At 49.1% G+C, this 16,629-nt stretch overlaps 1 protein-coding gene across 2 annotated transcripts; it reads right to left on the bottom strand.

The window, feature by feature from the left end:
- Nucleotides 1-105: 105 nt before the first annotated feature.
- LOC122386542 (WD repeat-containing protein 48-like) lies at nucleotides 106-16,212 on the bottom strand. 2 transcript variants are annotated; one of them, XR_006257398.1, is made up of 15 exons: nucleotides 16,098-16,174; nucleotides 9,767-9,954; nucleotides 9,402-9,502; nucleotides 8,774-8,986; nucleotides 8,407-8,547; nucleotides 8,104-8,255; nucleotides 7,121-7,303; nucleotides 6,597-6,782; nucleotides 6,236-6,343; nucleotides 5,802-5,904; nucleotides 5,276-5,435; nucleotides 4,824-5,018; nucleotides 4,301-4,505; nucleotides 3,966-4,128; nucleotides 981-1,060 (listed from the first exon to the last, which is right to left on the bottom strand). XR_006257398.1 is itself a non-coding variant. In XM_043375827.1 (14 exons), the coding sequence occupies exons 2-14, from the start codon at nucleotides 9,931-9,933 to the stop codon at nucleotides 968-970; spliced, it is 2,007 nt and encodes a 668-aa protein (XP_043231762.1). In that variant the 5' UTR covers nucleotides 9,934-9,954; nucleotides 16,098-16,212; the 3' UTR covers nucleotides 106-967. The 2 variants fall into 2 exon arrangements, 1 of the variants encoding a protein (XP_043231762.1); XM_043375827.1 differs by lacking the exon at nucleotides 3,966-4,128 and having other exon boundaries at nucleotides 106-1,060; nucleotides 16,098-16,212.
- Between the last annotated feature and the right edge of the window lie 417 nt (nucleotides 16,213-16,629).

The raw sequence follows: 16,629 nt of genomic DNA, 5'->3' as shown, positions 1-16,629 counted from the left end.
GAGATAAAACAAAGTTTAATATAAAATATTCTCTTTTGGCGCGATCAGCAGCTCATCGCCTATCATCATATAGTGTTTTCTGCTCCCGCCATCACAGCTGATGACAATCAATATCGCCCTCTATCCCGCAAAGTCATTTACATACAATCAACAACGGAAATAGCACAATCATTGCACAGTACGAGCGAAACGGCCACGATCCAGCGTGGCTCTCCCAAGAGACACGCACGTAATATAATACACAACATGCGCAGGTCAGATCAGTCAGCAGCATTAATAGGAGAGATCTTGCTGCGACCGATTGGCTGGCTGAAACATTCAGCTAACGAGAGCGGCGTTCCGCCCATTATTTCAATCTGGATGTGTTCTTATTGATCGGCCGTTCTCTGGAAGGACCGCGTCATGACGGCCCCCACCGTTCGTGGAACGGTGATAGGCCGGCAGCAGTCCCACGACGGTCGCAGGGCGAGTCGCTCCGGTCTTCTCGGCACGACCGAAGGTGTGATCGTCAGCGGCTCTCCCGGCCGTCCGAGAACAGGCGGCCAACAAATGCGTCACGTACGAGTCGTCACCAGATCAGTACGAGTCGAGCACCACACCCTTCCTGACATGGGCAGCGGACTACCAATGCGCTACTCTGATTGGTACCCGCCTATCCCCAACACTGGCAGTCGCTGGCGAGTTGGATGAATGCGCTGTCGTGACGAGCCCGACCGTCCGCTGTGGCGGCCCGGACTCCGGTATCATACCCTCCGGGCCTTCCGCCGCGCCTCTGGGAAGCTGCGGCTCCGGGCATTGCACAGCGCCACACGGCCGGCGACGAGTCCGAGGGTCTGTAATAGCCGAGCGCCCCCGGTCCACACCTCATCATTGCTGGCAGTCCCTGCGCGAATTATGTCAGTCGGCCGTCCTCAGCTCCCTGACGAAACAGTCGCACCACGGAACAGCCCGCTGAGCGTTCGTCAGGCTACTTTATCTGTCGGTAGTGCAGCTGAAGGTCGGCAGAGTTTTTCCAGATGAAGTGACGCACTGTGCGCAGGTCCATGTTGAGGTCCAGCACCTGTGGATACAAGTCACGGTCAGATGACGAGCGGTTTTCGAACAGGTACGCCGAGTGTTCAAGAATAAATGCTTCTACAGCTCAAGACTGTTAAGATCAAAGGAATGAAGGGGCTAGCTCCCGGCCTAAATGTACTCTGCCTACTCCCTGTCATATTAGCAAACTGTCATTAGCTGAATCAGAATCAGAATCAGAATCAGAATCAGAATGTATTTCGTAACAAATCCATTAAATCATGGGTTTTCGTCGTCACACGTCATATTATTAAAACGTATGTACAGGTAGGTAGGCGCTACAGTACCAGTACAGTGCATGCATCTACAATCACATATCGTCACGTCCAAATGACTATTGCACAACGCGCAGATCACGGCGCTCGAACACCGCCGTGCTGGACGCGCAACAGATGGCGTCTCAGCCGGGACCTGAAGCCCCGAGCGTTCGCGTCAAATGGCAGCCGGTTATATTCCTGCACGCCACTGTAGCACAGACGGCGGCGACCCAGCTCCGTCCGTATTCTCGTTAGGGCGCGCTGCGAGGAGCCTCGTGTCTGGTATTGGTGCTCAGCGACTCCACCGATGCAACCAGCTACGCTCTCAGGTCTCCCCGTGGTTATCGCAGTGTGAACCAGGCACAGCCGGTGGTACATGACAAGGCTTGGCGCGTCTAGCCAGTTAAGTTGTCGAAACACATCAGATATGTGGTCATGTTTCCGCCTGCCGCTGACGACTCGAGCTCCAAAGTTCAACAGCTTTTGCACTCTATGGAGCTGCATCGCGTTACACGTGCCGTACACTGAGATGCAATATCTGACAACAGACGTGACAAGGCCTTGCACGATGGTTACAAGAGTACTTTTTGGTATGGTGTGTTTGGCGTGCATTAAACCTACGAGAATGCCCGTACACTTCGCTGTAACATGGTCGACATGTGGCTGGAAATTTAAATGGCAGTCCATGATCACTCCTAAGTTTCGTACCACCCGGGAATCTGGCACGACGGTACCCAAGAAGTTCATCGCGACCGGCGGTAAGCCCCTCAGCATTCCAGGGGTCCCCATTACCAGTGCCTGCGTTTTGGCTGCGTTCAGCTTCATGCCGTGAGAGCAAAACCACGTGTATACACACTCGAGTGCGCGTTCCATGAGAGCGGTTATGCGCGGCAGGTCGCTTTTCTGGCCGCTGACGAGCAGTTGTGTATCGTCCGCAAACTGCACCACTCGGACTCCGTCCGGCACAAACAGACTCAGCTCGTTCGTAAACACCGTGTACAGGATGCAGCTGAGTGAGCCGCCCTGAAAGACGCCGATCGAGTTCGGCCTCGCCGCGGAGCGCACAGGCACACCGCTGCTACCGACGATCTGGACCTGCTGGGTGTGGCCACGTAAATAGTCGGCGAACCACGCCGTGTCCACGCCGTACAGCGCCAGCTTATCCAGCAGAATCTGGTGCGGCACCACATCGAAACACTTTGACAGATCTAACAGTACCAGTATGGATATCTGGCCGGAGTCCATCGCACCTAGAACATGTTCGGTAATTACACTGAGTGCGGTCTCGGTGCTGTGTCCCTTCCTGTAGCCGTGCTGTGTGTTGGAGAGCAGACCATTGGTTTCCAGATGTTGAACAAGCTGGAGCTGGACCACACGCTCGACGACCTTCATCATTCCTGGTAAGATGGAGATCGGACGCGTGTTGGCTGGGTCAGACGGTCCCTTGCCCTTGGGGATCGGAGTCACGAGCGCATGCTTCCAGGCACCGGGTACTTGTGATGTAGTTAGGCTGGCGTTGACAATGTCCAGGAGCACATGTCCGATGCCCCAGAAGAATTTACGAAACATATCAACGCTAATCCCATCGATTCCGGTGGCGGTAGATGGCTTCATCGCCGACAGAATCAGGCACAGCGTGTCAAAATCGATGGAGTTCGGCTTGAAGCCGGCGGTCGTCACCCGTGGCAGTCGTACCGGTACCGGTGTCGCTGGTCTCGGTACGCTGGCGGCCGTGACGGGACCAACGCTCACGTAATAATCATTAAGCGCGTCCGGCGTGGCGCTGGGCACTGCCGCGTCCTTCTTGCTGCCAATGACAGGCCGTAGCACGCGCCAGACGCCACCCGGGCCGGCTCTGTCCAACTCTCTCTGCAGGTGAGCGGCCTGGTCTCTCCGTACAGCTGCACGACACTGCCGGTTCAGTTCCTTGTAGTGGTCGCGCTGTCCGCCAAGGCGGAGCGCCCGTCTCCGGTCCGACAGCAGCCGGCGGGTGTCATCTGTCAGCGGCGGCACCCCGGGCGGCCGCAGCCGCACCCTGGTCAGCGGGGCCACCGTGTCCAGCTCCGAGAGGAAAATCGTGCGAAATTCCTCCCACTTCTCCTCAGGTCTCTGCCGCCGGAATACGGGACTCCAGTCCGTGTCAGAGAGTTGTCGGTTAAACTGGTCGGGATCGATGCGTCGCAGGCACCGGCGCTGAATAGTCGGACCGACCTGTCGCCTCGCGCCGCCAAACCGCAGTCTCACGCGGGTGATATCATGTGGTGTGCCGTAATGGCACCGGGTCACCCCAGCACGTGTCACGACGTCTGGCTGATTGGTCGCCACAATATCCAGCAGCGAGTTCGTTGGTCGGTAGGTCGGCCGCTCAGTGTTGACGATCCGCAGACCGTAGGTCGACAGCAGACGGACCAGCCGCTGGCCGGGCGAGTCGGTGGCGGGCTTCAGCAGACAGCAGTTCAGGTCACCCGCCAGTACCACCGTTGCACCGAGGTGACTCGCCAGCATATGCTGCAGCTGTGACTCCAGGTCCTCGAGATCGGCGGTGATCTGGGCTGACGTGTTCTTGGGCACTCGGTAAACACTCGCGAACAATAAACCGCGGCATTTCCCCACGAACACTTTTGCCCAAATCACCTCTACATTCGAGTTCGCGACTCCGGTCACGGGCGTCGGTAGCACCTCTACTCTGTGCGCCTCGCGGACCAGCAACGCCACCCCACCGTGTCCCCGAGCCAGTCCGCGGTCACTCTGGCGATCACTCCTGTACAGCCGATAACCGCCAATCGTGAGTAGCCTGCTGGGCACATTGGGCGAAAGCCATGTTTCACAAACAGCCAGCACATCGAAACCATACACATCACTCAAATCACTGCGCAGGTCCGGTATTTTTGGTTTCAATGATTGAACGTTGAGCTGACAACCCGCTTCCACTTCACAGTGCAGACCTTTCAAGCCACCAATCGACCCACCTGTTCATTACAGAGCAGCTCGACCTTATCCTCCGCCAGTGTGGCTGACCCCTCCGTCCTATCATCGGCCTCTGCGCCGGCGGCCGGCGGGGGCGGCTGGGCCGGTCCGCCGCCCATCGCCTCCGAGTTTGTGCCCAGCACCTTCTCGTAGACGTGCTCCACTACCTTCCGCACCTGGATGAAGTCGTTGGCAATCAGCCGGTCCCTGGGGACGGACAAAAACACGATCTCGGTTAAATACTCGGATACATAGTTAAATTTTAATAAACAAATAAATCAAAATAATTAAAACACAGGCTCATGAACGGACGGTGGAATCCGTCAAACGATCTATGATATTAATACACGAAAGCAACTTGGGAAAGACGTCCACAGCCAGCTACGATTTTATGACGTCGACGTAAAAAGCGCTTCAATGGCAATATATCGCGCACAACACCATACAACTTTCCACCAAAGAACCAACTTCTTGGAACGCGTTCCTTGAACGACAGATTCAGCCAAGGCATCGAGGACCACTCACTTTTTCTGGTGTTTGATGCTGTTTGATGCTGACGCGTGCGGCTGTAGGTAGAAGGGCACCTTGATGAATTTGGGTGTGTTTCTTTCGACGACGCAGTCGACCACCCAGTCGGGCACCATTTCGTTCAGCGTCCCTTCGGACTCTCCGACGGCGTCCCGACATAGGAGCCGGTAGAAAAACCTGCCGCCCGCCTCGCTGTAAACACATCAACAGCGAGGTCAGAACGGCAACTGATACCAGCGGTTGACCACACACCGGTAGAATCTGGTAGAACCTGCCGCCCGTCTTGCTAAATTATAGCGTATGGCGGTGTGGCAGCAAAGCACTGTGGAACCGGGCAAAGCGTGGTGCGCAACGCCATAACCTTATAACGTTCTCTAAGTTTACTAGCTCTTGCCAGATTCTGGACAAATCGCTGGCTGCGAATGGGCACACAGTAAAGCGCACGTTACCTGAAAATGACGGGCGTGTGCGGCGGTACGGAGAAGTACTCGTTGCCGACGGGCTTGGCCAGCGCCTGTGCGTCTGAGCCGTTCTCGGCTCCGGGCTCCAGTTGGAAGGTGCGCGGCCAGTGTTCGAGCAGCGCCTGCAGCAGCAGCCGGCCGTAGTTCACTGCCGGAGAGAGATGAGGGGTGACGGCTGCCGTCAGACGCTGTCACATACGGTGGGACAAGTGCATCGGCTTCTCTTTCCGGCGTCCCCGCATACATGCATCGTCGGGTATGCAGGCCCAACGAGTGGCGTCCAGCGACAGACACGCGCCCAGACTGCGTGGAAAACATCAGCTCATCATACTGATAATCCGAGCACAGTCCGATGTGTCGTCAGCATGACTATACACCATGACTACCTGACTATCATCAGACATCCCTATTATAGCCATCATGGCTCGCGTGACTCGGTTGTCACGTAATTGAGAATTGATAGTAAATATTGCCCTAGAAGCCAATGTTTCTACTGGTTGGCTGTGTCGGTCACCTTTTTGATCGACGCCATCGGAGGTCTGCAGTCCGGCCTCCTTGGCGCTGACCCAGGCCGAGAAACAGTCCACCTCGTCCTGGCTCAGGTGCACAGAGAGGTACTGCAATCAGCAGCGGGAGGGAGACAGGTCAAATAGAGCCATCACCGCTTCAGATAGTTTCAGGCAGGTCCATACAGCGCTAAGAGCGGTCCGCTGTTTCGGACGGGTTCATACGCCGCTATGCTAACATAGGTCAAAACAGAGTTCAGAGGAGTTCACAGGACCTACAACGATTCATTATTTTGAGCGGGTCCATGCGGAGCTAGCCCATCCCCACAGGCTACATACAACACGATCAATAACGCACATCACGTTTTCAGTCCATCCCGCGTAATTTTTCAGTATCAGCGCCAGCTGCTGTGTTCGGTGAACCAAGTCGCTCACTACTCACCCCGGTCTTCAGGTCGATGCTGAACCAGTTGGGCACGTACACCATCTTAAAGCGGCGCTCGGCTTCGGCTTCCAGGTCTATCTGACCCAGGTCCTCCACCTTCTTAGCCTGTTGGAGCAGCACAACGTGACGGGTCAGAATCGTGGATCAGTAGCCGGCAACCCCAAACGATTCCGACTTTAGTACGAACTAAACTCCCGCAGTCCGGATACAGACTGCCTTTGGCGAAGAGAGTCCACATTTAAACTGACGTTGAACCCACTTGGACAGCCCTAAAAGTCTTCAACATCCAACCAAATACCTGAGCAATACTATAACCAACAGGGGCAGACCATTAGCACCGGTCGCGTGCTCCACTCACATAGAGGACGTCGTAGAGTGCCACCTGTCCATCACTGTCTCGAGTCAGCACGTGCCGCTTGTCGTTAAGCACCTTGTACTGTTTGATGCTGGGAGCGCCCTCGATAACCCGAGTCGGCTGGCTGGCCACTGGTGTCAGGAAGTCCGCCTGTGCGTCATCCAGCAGACGGTCCACGTTCTTCAGAGACTGAAACATGACCGAAAACGTGGGGTACACCGCACATTAGCTCATGTTTTCTGAGAATGAAACATGACCAAATTAACTATGTCACACAATATGGCGAAGTCCCGTCAGTGACAGTGAAAAAGAATAGATGAGTGACTGAGGTGAAGTGCATAACATTGTGCACATCCTGCCGAAGTCACAGTCCCTGCCAGCGCTAGCTGAGGGTTCCACGGCTGCTAAAATAGGACCACGTATCCAGTTTTGACGGAGCCCCACGTACAAATTTTTGACGAAGCTCATCCGTACTCAGTTTTTGACGGAACTCCAACGTACCCAGTTTTGACGGAGCTCCCACGTACCCAGTTTTTGACGGAGCTCTCGGCGGTGGAGACCCAGATGGACTCGTCCCCGACCAGCGCCATGCGGAGGATGGGCGCCGTCTCTTCGGCCAGTAGCAGACTGGAGTCGGGCTGACGCAGGTTGGTCACCAGCAGCCGCCGGTCCCGGCCGCCCGAGTACACTCGGCTGAAGTCGGGGCTCACCTGGCGGAAACACGCAGTGTGAACCAGTACTGAGAACAGCCTGATAAGCACATACGACGGGTTTAAATCGACACTGAGAACAGGCACCACTAACAAAATGCCAGTGGCCTGACCTGTTACAAGTCACATAGTCACAGGAATTCGCAAAACCGCCACAACGTCAATCATAGCCCATAGGCGTCAACGTCCATAAAAACAACCGTGAATACGCCATGCCCCTCATGTTTTTTCCCGACCGCAGCTATAGTCGGCAGTGAGCCCAGACGACCATGCAGTCGCGCAACAATCTCCAAATCACCAGCGGTGCCCAGGCAGACCCGCAGCGGGCCGGTCTCTGAACTAAACCCGGCCCACACTGGAACTCGCATGCGGGTTGCGAGTTTTTGGGTTTTCGGGTTTCTTCAAAAATCAAATAATACAATCTAAGCTGAGTGACACACACTACCATCTAACAAGCGAGTCTGCATGTTTTAACTTGCGAACGACCTTGCATCGCATTCCAAAAGTTGATTTTGAGTCAACTTTCGATTTCCCTCGCTGCGAGGTCTGCGAGTTCTGCGAGGTTTGCGGGTTTTTCGTTGGAGTCGAATATTGGTTCTTTGCGCTGGTATTACGACTATATGTAAGTTTCTGAAGGTGTACCGGCTTCACTGCATTCATGAAGTTACCATAAGGGAACGGTCTAATCACTCTATGAATTAATATTATGCCCGCAAACTGAAAACCCGCAAACCCGCAACCCGCATGCGAGGTCCAGTGTGGGGCGGCCTTAACCCCGGCCCATCCGGCCTCCGACTAACCTGCAGCGCCCAGACGGAGTCGTGCAGCTGCAGCGTGGTGATGCATCGCTGCTGACCGAGCGACCACAGTTTGACGGTGCCGTCTGAGGAGCCCGACAGACACTGGGTGCCGTCGCGGCTGACCAGCACGGCGCGCACGTTATCCGCGTGACCTGAGGGAAGCGGGGCGAGGGGACGGTCAGAAGGGGTCAGACCGGGTGCTGGTCAGACTGTGACCAAATCGACCGCGTCCTGGTCTGACGGGACGGAATTGGGATTGGCGGGTCTGTCCCACACCATGCCTCTAAGCTACCGTAGCCGTACCTCTGAGCTTCATGAGCCGGTCGCAGGTGCGCGGGTCCCAGACGCGCAGCAGTTTCTCCGTGCTGCCGGCAATTACCACCGTGCCGAGCTCGTTCATGCCCAGGCTGTAGATGCTGAACTTGCTGCCGTTCAGTGATGAGGCTGCCGGAGGCGGGAACAGGTCACACCCTCAATTATACCATGCTAAAACGGCTAAAACACACCGAGAAGGCAAGGACAGACGACAATGGAAGTTGGAACCCGCAACTATTAACGTACTAAGGCTTTTTTGAACGTAAAAGCAGCACGCTAGTGCAGTGCTTATGACTAAGGACCGCGCTGAATGCCGATGGATAGCACACCACCAGTACATAGTCAAGGTACTCACTGGTGACTATGTTGTTGCTGGTGGTGAGGGCGGTCAGTGTGTTGACGTCCCAGAGGAAGATGGACTTGTCCAGACCCGCTGACGCCACGTGCTCCTTCTCCTTGGCGTAAGCAAGTGCCTTGACATAGTCCTTGTGTGTGCGCAGTGTGGACATACAGAGGCCCTTGTGGGCGCTCCAAACCTTCACGGTTGTGTCCGAGCTGGCCGAAATTACTGCCGGACGTCGGAAAAGGGTTATTGTCGACGCACTTACGAATTCAATACAAAAATCGTTTCGAGATGACACGTTCAGATAATGTAACGCTGGCCGGGAATGGGAGGAGCAGCACCGGAAAACAGTGATCCCAGAAATTCGCGACGCCAGCGGCTTGGCAAAATTAACATCAGCTACCATACCGGCGTACCGCTGGGCTAATTTTTAGCATGTTTAAATAAGTGACAAGGGTCCTTGGCCATCGGTTCCTCGCCCTGGCTGGTACTGCAGTTTTCCTAGCTATCGAATGACCGCTTCAGCACAATTATAGCACGGTAAACAAAATCATCCACGTGACGGTGTCGTATTTCACACGCTTCCTTCAAACACTCATAGCACCTCCAAAGCGTGCCTATTAGACGTTTCGTGACTCACGGTTCCTGCCGCCGCAGCAGAGGACAATGTCATTGACCCAGTCGGTGTGGTGCTCCATAGACTGGATGTACGGCTCCTTTGTGTTCTTACAGTTCCACATCCTGCAATCGCATCGTGTTGGATCAGTCAGACACATCCCAATGAACAACATTATAAAACCGACAAATGTCTGTAAACGTCCAGCTGATGGCCGCAATAAACTGCAACATACATTGCCTAACATTCATGGCAGGATTAGCCTAATTTCAGCAGGCTGCAATGCCATGACACCTTTATCTATTACTGGATGGAAGATCTCTGAGGAAGGACACCACTCAACCTGGGCACCAATTGAGCCCCGCGCACTGGCAATGTCATCATCTCACCTTATGACGCCATCTCGTCCGGCGGTGAAGAGCCGCTGCAGGTGGGCGTCATACTGGAGCGAGTTGACGCCCGCTCGGTGGCACCGCTCCACCTCGTCACGGACCACAAACGTCACCTGAAACCGCTTCCGGCCAGCCAGAGCCGCCGGACGCTGCATGGTGCCCATCACCGCTCAGATGGCCGCCACCTGCAGTGGTGGTAAGAAGTCGAGAACAAGATGGTCAGATAGCGGCTTTAGTCATCAGTAACAGTGAAAACAAATGGAAACATCAGCTAAAACAACAGTGAGTCGGATAATAGCCACAAAAAATACTACACGTGTACACTGTAATAGTCCTTGTGTTAAACTTACTGACATCCATTCCCAATCAGTGTGTCTTTTGTTTTTCCCACCTTTTGTGTGGATCACTGCTAGTTTGCATAGTGTCATATGCAAATAGATCCATATGAACATATTCCACCTCTCCTTAATGACAAAGTCATTGATCCATTTAAAAATATCGGCCCATCAGGGCTCTCGTTTCAACATCAGAGGTTTGAGCAGCTCAGAAATGATTGTAAACATTTTGTATCCTCCAGTCCTGGACCATTCTTACATAAGCACAGCACTGAACTCCTCATCTTACATGTTAACACCAGATCTATCTTAACTAATGATAAGTTCGAGGAATTCCAAACTTTCCTCTACACTACAGGTAAACATTGGAGCATCATTTGCTTATCAGAAACTTGGCTGGACTCAAGCACCGAACAATATAGACATCTAGATGGCTACACATCTATATTCAACAGTCGCCAAGATAGAACTGGTGGAGGAGTAGCACTATATGTATGCAATGAATGCATAAATTCAACATCTCTCATGCAGCATATCAACATAGCTGGGGCTGAAGCTACATTTGTTGAATGTACTCTGCAGTCCATTAAGTTCATAATTGGGGTTGTGTATAGACCACCAAGAGTTAATTCAACACTATTTATAGAAAAAATGACAGAGGTATTAGAAGAAGTTGGTCATACCTCAAAAAATGTTATAATTGCAGGGGATTTTAACTTTGACCTTTTTCACACATCAACAGAATCCTCTGTTGAGAGCTTTTTTAACATGTTTACTTCTCACGGCTATTTCCCTTGTATCTCAAGAACTACGAGACTGGCTGCTGAAAGTGCTTCTCTCCTTGATAATTTCTTTTCCAACAATCTTGACATAATAGAAAGATCAGGTATTATCATAAGTGATATATCCGATCACTTTCCTATCCTTGTTGGTCTCACTCTTAAAAATGACAGACATAATCTTACAAAACAGACTGTTACCTCATTTAATTATCACAAGATACATGATTTACGATCTTACTTGCAGACGGAACTGACAGACTTCTTTCAGGAAACAAATGCAGAGAATGCGTGTAAAATTTTAATTGATGCGTATACGTCCGGGATTGCTAGGTACAGTAGTACCTATACACCTTCCCGCAAAAGTACGCCAATTAAGCCATGGATCACTCCTGGCCTACTCGCTTCAATTAATAAGAAAAATGAGCTGTTTCGTATCAAGTGCAAACATCCTACTACTTATAACATAAGCAGTTATAAGAAATACAAGAACATGTTCACTAAAGTTTTACGGAATGCTAAAAAGATTTACTACCAAACTGCACTGCATGACTGTGGTCCTAAAGAAACCTGGCGAATACTTAATGAAATGACTAAAGGCAACGCGCCTGAAGGAAAAATATCTACCGCTTTTAAGATTGACAATGATATTGTCAAAGATCCAGAAAAGATTGCTAAATCTTTCAACTCGTACTTCTCTCAGGTTGGAAAACAACTGGAGGAACTGATTCCCCCTAGTCATATCGACCCATTGGGAAGCTTTCCTAGTGAAATAGGAAATACACTATCATCTTTCACAGATACAAATGAACTAGAACTGGAAGAAATCGTAAAAGGTACGAAAAATGTTGGCGCTGGGATCGACGGTATCAATGCACGCATATTTAAAGCAACTTTTCGTGTAATACTTAGACACCTTGTATATCTTATGAATCTTTGTTTACGACAAAATGTATTCCCTCTGTCCCTGAAAAGAGCTGTTATAAAGCCGATTTATAAATCCGGAGACAAACAGAGCTTTAACAATTATAGACCTATAAGTATACTGCCTTTTATCTCTAAGATACTGGAAAAACTGGTCTTTAATCGGCTCGATACTTTTTTTAACTTCAACGATACGTTATCTAAGTATCAGTTCGGTTTTAGGAGTAATAGAAGCACTTATATGCCTCTAATTTTGGTTCAGGAGAAGGTAAGCCAAGCTTTTGAGGCAGGCAATGTTGTCTGTGGCCTATATCTTGATCTACGAAAAGCGTTTGACACGGTGGACCAAAATGTTTTACTAAAAAAACTATATGCTTATGGTATACGTGGAGATGCGCATAAAATGATGACTTCGTATTTGCAGGATCGTGCCCAATGCACACAAATAGATCATGTCCGATCTAGCTTCCTCCCAGTAGACATAGGCGTGCCACAGGGCTCCATTTTAGGACCTCTCCTTTTTCTTATATACATTAATGACTTTCCCACTATATCTGACGATTTTGCTGCGTATCTTTACGCAGATGACACGGCAATTTTTATAGAAGGCAAAGATGAAAACCATCTTCAAAGCATCATCAATGTCACCATGCCTAAAATCACAGACTGGTTTAAATCAAACAGACTTTCACTAAACACTGACAAAACAGTTTGCCAATTGTATAATATTTCTAAAAGTGATATAAGTGTATCTGTTTCTCTCTCTGGTGTTAATATCAAGTTCGTTAAAACTGTGAAATATTTGGGTATGTATGTGGATGATGATATGAGATGGAAATCCCATATTACTTATCTAACTCATACGTTAGGTCGTAACGTAGGTTTGATAAGTCGAGTTAGGCATTTTCTTTTGCCTAAGCAGCTCATACTTTTGTACAATGCACTGTTCCAACCATATATTAACTACTGTTGTATGCTTTTTAGCAATACACATGTAACTTATATTGAGAAGCTTGAAAAACTACAAAAGCGTGTAGTAAGAATGATTGATGGACAAGACAGATTTGCCCACACTGCACCCATTTTTAAGAAGCTGAAGATCCTTCGTCTGAGAGACATGGGCAAACTACAAATGATGCTATTGATGCATAAAAAGTTGAATGGTACTTTGCCCGCGCCTCTTGACGAACTTTTTACTGTTTTTGAACCGCTCCGAACCACCCGTTCACTTCATCACTTCCAGGAAACATTTACACACAAATTATACTGTACGCACACAGTACGTTGGGCTGGACCCAGGCTTTGGAACCAAGTTATGGGGCCAAAGTTCCCAAACCTACGAGATGTTCCAACCTCCAAGAGACATATCAAAGGTCTCTTAAAACAAATTTTCCTTGATTCTTACTGAACTGACACAATTGACCACGCATTTTATATTACAATAACTTTATACGTTTTCATGCTGTCACAGTTCACCCCCGCACTGTTTTTGTCTGTATATTCGTATACAATGTGATATAATGAAGGAGACCCATAATGCCACTGCGTGTTTACAATAGCATAGGTATTATGCATATATACCTAAAACAGAGCGAGAGGTGGTCTACTTCGATGAATCGTTATCTATCTCACTATGTCATCATTGAATTTTGACCTCCTTAATGTATTTGTGCTTTCCATTTTTTTTTTCTTTAGTTACGCCACCGTGTTTTTTCCTTATATCTTTTTCGTGGAGTCACTCATGTATGTGTTGTGTTCGCATTCTCATTAAACGAATTCATGTTTGTAACAACATGATATATTTCGACCGCTTATAAACTACGTAACAATACGTAACACTTCAAATAACGCCCTGACGTTTGCCCGCTGATTTGAGTTCGCTGAGCAACAAGCTTGCTTAGCTCGGCGGCTCTTTTCAGTGGGCATTTGACTCTGCCGAACCCAGACCAGATACTGTCCCCCCCACCCCGCTAAAATGTGTGAATGCGCTGCACGATTAACCTAACTAACCGATGGAATGACTGATCCTTTGGCTTATTCTTAAATGGGAAGGTGTAGTGGTCAGTCAAGCTACATTTAGCCTTGACTTCTTTGCTTCTCTTTTAAGCCATATACCATACTAACAAGGGCCTTACCGCGCTTATTCCAGCTTTGATTTTGTTTTCTTCATTCTCCTAGCAGGGAGTGTCGCGACTTGATGTATTATGTTTCGGGGTGGTGTTAACGTAAGGTTCTATGTGTCGCGCGGGTCAGTGGGTGGACACTCCTGGTCGTCTATTCATGGGCGGCGGCTTAGAAAAAAAAAAAAAAAAAAAACTGTACAGTTCATTTCGCTTATAGATGCTCACATAAGAAAATAAAACCATTATTTCATACACAAGTTATCAAGGAGCGAGCGAGTAAGTTAACCTCGGGCGCTGTTCGGTCGCAGTTTTTTATCAGCAGGCTGCGAGCATGCTGCTGTTTCTTGGCTCCCCATTGGTCGAATTCATGTGGTCTATTCATTCGACCAATGACAGGCCAAGAAGCGCTAGCAATAACTTCCTTATATGGGGAAACCGACAGCACGCTGATATAAAAACAGTGACCGAACAGAGCTCTAGTTTCACGGAAAAATAGCTCCATGTGAGCGGCTCAACTCGACCTCCTCCTGTGACGTGTTTTCAATCTTGTCTCGGTAATGGTAATCACTGCTCTACCAATTGTTGATGGACAAACGATTTTCTGTATCAGATAGCCCCATTGCTATAAGCATGAACCCAACTGCTTTTGATGCACACAGGTGAGCAACTAGTTGCTATGTGCCTGTGTGCCAAGTCAGGATGAGGAGTGTCAAAATTATTCTGATTGCAAAATATTGGCATTCACTGAACAGGTGCAGGGGCGTAATATTGGAACACTGAAACTTGGTGTGTAGGTGGTCAACCATCAGCTGATGCATTTTATGTGCAATGGCTAGGGTGCATCATGTTTTTTCATGTGAACAGGTGCAGGGGCCACTTGTATGTCTACATCTGTGGGATGTCCATCAGAACAGCTGTGGCTATAATGACTTCAGCCTATGGCCAAATAATAAAAGTTTGTAGTTGGTAGGACTAAATATGCTAGCAAGAAGTACAAACACACACAAATACATCAATGTTCCATAACATACAACTTCTTCAACCTGTAAAACAGGTCAAATATTGCAGGCAGAAGCCCTCTGCTTCTTCTACATCCCAAGAATGTAGACCTATTGACCTACTGCTAACTGCACTCAAATTTGGCAGCCTGTTACATCATACATGCCTGTTAAAAGGTCAAACCATGAAAGCACTTGCAGTCAGATAGGTAAATGTGTGGACTACAGGGCACACTAGGCTGCAGGGTGCTGGTTTCGTCCAAGGTTTATAAGTCTTCGTCATCTCACAAATGGCTATGCTGATTTAACTCCAACTTGGCATGCTGTCTAGTCTGGGTTAAAAAGAAGGCCTGCACAAGTCAATTGGGGTCTCACTTTGCATAGTATTGTATTGTATTTATAGAAATATAGTTGTACACATGTACAAGGTAACACTTCTACTGTCTACACCCCAAGTATGGGTGAAGCAATTGCACACAGATGAGATAGACTGCTCGAGACCAGTTCAAGTTAGGATGGCCTGCAGGCCACAGAATCATCAGCTACGTATCAGTTCAAGTTGAGGTTTGACTTTATACTAGGCATGTGGAAGGGCCACTTCCACTGTCCACATACCTATCAACAGTAGGTGGACTGATAACAGCAATGCTTATTATAAATTTAGTCTGAACCTTTCAAATGAAAGGATTCACAAGGACAGAGGCAGAGCCCCTACTAAGGAGAGCTTGTTGCTTTGCTTTGGCCCTGCGGGCCTGGCCCCTGAGGCCTGAGGGCATATATAGCAGCATAAGGTTGGTCTCCCTCACTGATTTCCGCTGGCCTGCCACCAACCACAGCCAATACCCATCAGGAGGCCCATTAACATCAAGCACCTGCCTGCTGACAGGCTTTGAACCCCAGACTTCAAAAACCGCGACTGGCGACGCGACACATGCTCTCACCATGTCCGTCCAATGCTCTAACGATCGAGCTATGGGAACCGCTCAGTCAGTAGAAAGGTTGCAACAATAGGGAATTGAATTTATGAATCAGTTTAACATAAAAGCGCATTGTTTTGGATTGAAAAGATGGCCCAAACATTACACAAGCCAGTTTTGGACGCATTTTCAGGAGTCACTTGAATTATCTCGCTCAAGGCTCGTCGCCCCCACACTATAATAGGAACTTACTGCTCTGATCGTCCCACAAGTTCGGCTAGCTGCTTATTTTTCGTTTATTTTTACTTTGTAACTGAAACTCAATTAGAAGGAACAAATTCAAAGCTAATTTCGCCGGACAAGCAGCGCCATTGCAATTTTCTATTTTGTAGCAGGCTAGCCAGATATGTAGCAGACAAGCTATGTCGTTTGAATGACATAGAATCAGTGAAATTAAATCTTATGACGTTTCAAAACTACTTTATTTGAAATGCTGTTATTCACACCAACCTCTTTAAAAAAACGTTTTCCCCAATTTTTTTTCAGCAAAAAGATTCAAAATGAAACTGGTGACCGAAATGTTTGCTTGAAAAGCAGTAGAAATCACAAAAATGCCACCTCAAATGAATGAAAAAGATCTTTACTCATGACGTCAATTTTTGCATTTTCTTCTTCAAGTTACATGTCAATCATGTCTCACACCAATGTTGTATGATGCTGCGACGCGCTTCTGAAAATCTTAGATTTATTTGGATTGTCATTTTTTCATTAATTTTAAATTGAG

Source organism: Amphibalanus amphitrite, unplaced genomic scaffold, assembly GCF_019059575.1.
Source record: "Amphibalanus amphitrite isolate SeventyFive unplaced genomic scaffold, NRLGWU_Aamphi_draft 000255F_arrow, whole genome shotgun sequence".
In the NCBI taxonomy this organism is placed as follows: domain Eukaryota; kingdom Metazoa; phylum Arthropoda; class Thecostraca; order Balanomorpha; family Balanidae; genus Amphibalanus; species Amphibalanus amphitrite.
This window is presented reverse-complemented; position numbering and strand designations above follow the sequence as displayed.

Bases quoted from the DNA above. Each gene is read 5' to 3' on its own strand.
- LOC122386542 (XM_043375827.1), bottom strand. From the start codon at position 9,933: ATGGGCACCATGCAGCGTCCGGCGGCTCTGGCTGGCCGGAAGCGGTTT. The intron at 6,783-7,120 runs GTACGTGGGAGC...GTCATGTTTCAG, and splicing joins AGAGCTCCGTCAAAAACTGG to TCTCTGAAGAACGTGGACCG. The intron at 4,506-4,823 runs GTGAGTGGTCCT...GTCCGTCCCCAG, and splicing joins AGCATCAAACACCAGAAAAA to GGACCGGCTGATTGCCAACG.